General features: G+C 38.0%; 1 protein-coding gene across 1 annotated transcript in view; it reads right to left on the bottom strand.

Moving 5' to 3' along the window:
* The window catches only part of LOC122324835 (elongator complex protein 4-like), a 29,362-nt gene that overhangs the window by 6,094 nt on the left and 21,035 nt on the right, over window positions 1-2,233 (bottom strand). The window contains exon 9 of the mRNA XM_043219522.1: window positions 610-718. Within this exon, the coding sequence (XP_043075457.1) occupies window positions 610-718 (109 nt within the window). The remainder of the gene's footprint in view (window positions 1-609; window positions 719-2,233) is intronic.

The following is a 2,233-nucleotide window of genomic DNA, read 5'->3' as shown; positions in this document are numbered from 1 at the left end:
AGCAATTTTGTTATATGCCTTTGACCTTTTTATTATGATCTTTTTAGCATCAGCTTTACTAATATTTAGTTTTCATTTTAGTAATTTTTTAAATTTTATTTCTAAGTTGTTGTTTTTTTTTTAAGTTTGTGTACATGCTTAAATTCACCTAATATTTATGTTCTTTTTATATAATACATTATATTTCTTTTTAGCATCATTTCAAATAACAAATTTAGCTTTAGTTAACAAAAAAAAAGCACTGGCATTTTAGTATCATTGATATGATGGTTTTTGTTAATATCTGGAATTAGATTTTTGTCAGCATTTTCTGTTTTGACTTTAAATTCATTAAAGTGTTTAGTAATTTTGTTGTGCGTTTTTATATATATTAGCTTTTATTTAAAACTTCGATATAGTAATTATTATATTTTATTCTAGTATATAGAATATATCAGGTTTTTTTTTATATCCGTTCCATGGCCCAACACAGGTGTGTCAAAAAATAAAAATAAATACAATTCTTAATTATGAATGAAATATTACATGGAGCAGAATGAGTTGGCAGCAAAAGTTTAATATGTATTTTTGCTAGTGTGTTTGAACTCTAGCACGTGTGTTTCTTCTCACCGTGATAGTCTTTGTAAAGTGGGTTGGTTTCGTTCTCCGAGCCTCTGAACGACTCCAGAGCGATGGCTGTGTCACTCAGTCTGATTATTCGTCCCGTTACGGCTCTGTTCTGAGAGAGTGAGACAGGAAGAGAGAGTAGGAATGGATGAGAGAGGCAGGAAGTACATAGGAGGACTGTACAAGTAATTGCAGGAACATCTAGAGCAATGCTGAGAGCGTTTCCTTCGAATTAACCCCCTCCTGACGAGAAGGGGTTGCACTGCTTTTGCTGTGAGAACAGAATTAGGTCATCATCATCATCATCATCATCTCAAATTCCAGACGCTGAATAACATCACAAGCTTATATTTTACAAACACCTTTCTCTTCACAGGATCGTTTGCGTTTGTGGCACTCATATCCATTGAGGTATATTCAAAAAGTTTGGCGACGGGAAAAAAAAAGTGCTCTTTTGACTGAATAAGCAAGTAACCAAACTCCTAGCGATCAATGCAATGCTCAATGCATTTTGGATAAGCTCCAAACAGGTTTCATTAGATTATCTGTGGTTGAGATATCAGCTGTACTACATAAAGGCACCTCCGTAAACTGCCGCCTTTGGTTGCGTCGTGTAACATTAAATCCATCAGATCGGAGCAGGACATACGTTTGCTGCTCAAACACATGCTCTCCAAATCTGTCCGTCTCTCTTTCTCCGATCGCCCCGACTCACGCAGTGTCGCCACACGGCACACATCCGGACGAACGTAAGCACAAAGCCACATCAACTCAGAGAAAGACCCAAAGAGTCAGAGAAAAGACGTCTCGCCCGTTAATATAAAAATATCCGGTTTTAAGAAAGGTGAAGCATTTGAAGTTTACATTTCACACTTCGAAACGGCATGTTTTGGTCCGACGGTTATGGTTAAGAAGAAACATCTGGAGTCACCCTGCAAGACTGCTTAAAATGCGGTCGAATTACGGTAATCAGAAATAAAAGTTTGGGCGAAAATATTTAATAGACACATAATGGACTTGGAAAGCAAGTGGTGAAAACCCGTGGCCTTGACCTTACTGATATGAAGCTCGTGCAAAACTAAACACAAATCAGCAACAGCAAAGAGACACATACAGATGAGAAAATAAACCAGTTTGAAGTATTAAACGGCAAAAATGCACAAACACACATTAAAATCTGTTTAGAGCGCCTCCTTCTGGCAAAAACACATACGGAGTCTCTTCGAAAAAGAGGGAGCGCTCCAAAGAAAGACAGGAAGATAAGGCCGTTGTGAAAAATTAATCTCTACGCCACTCGTGAATATTTCATACGCTCCCTCTCTGTAGCAGCTGACGAGGCCTAATGCAGTTTTCATGCATCCGTGTCCTTTCTTTTTTTCTTTTCTCCTTTCTCTTTTCCTCCCTTCCTCTCATCTACGGCGGACTTTGAGAGCATGCGTGTTAGTGCATGCAGCGGTGACCCTTTTCCCAAATCTAGCATAAAAAATTTAACCCAAGCGACCGCGTTAGAGACAGTCTCTGTTAACTCAACAGAATCACACCAATGCAAGTAAACAAAACAACACTGAGACGGTTAAGCCAGCATATCGAAGGCTCAAGTTCAGGATGGTGTTTAATAAAAAATAAA

This window comes from Puntigrus tetrazona, chromosome 20, assembly GCF_018831695.1.
Source record: "Puntigrus tetrazona isolate hp1 chromosome 20, ASM1883169v1, whole genome shotgun sequence".
NCBI lineage: Eukaryota > Metazoa > Chordata > Actinopteri > Cypriniformes > Cyprinidae > Puntigrus > Puntigrus tetrazona.
Note: the sequence above shows the minus strand (reverse complement) of the source record. Positions and strands in the feature narration are given on the sequence as shown.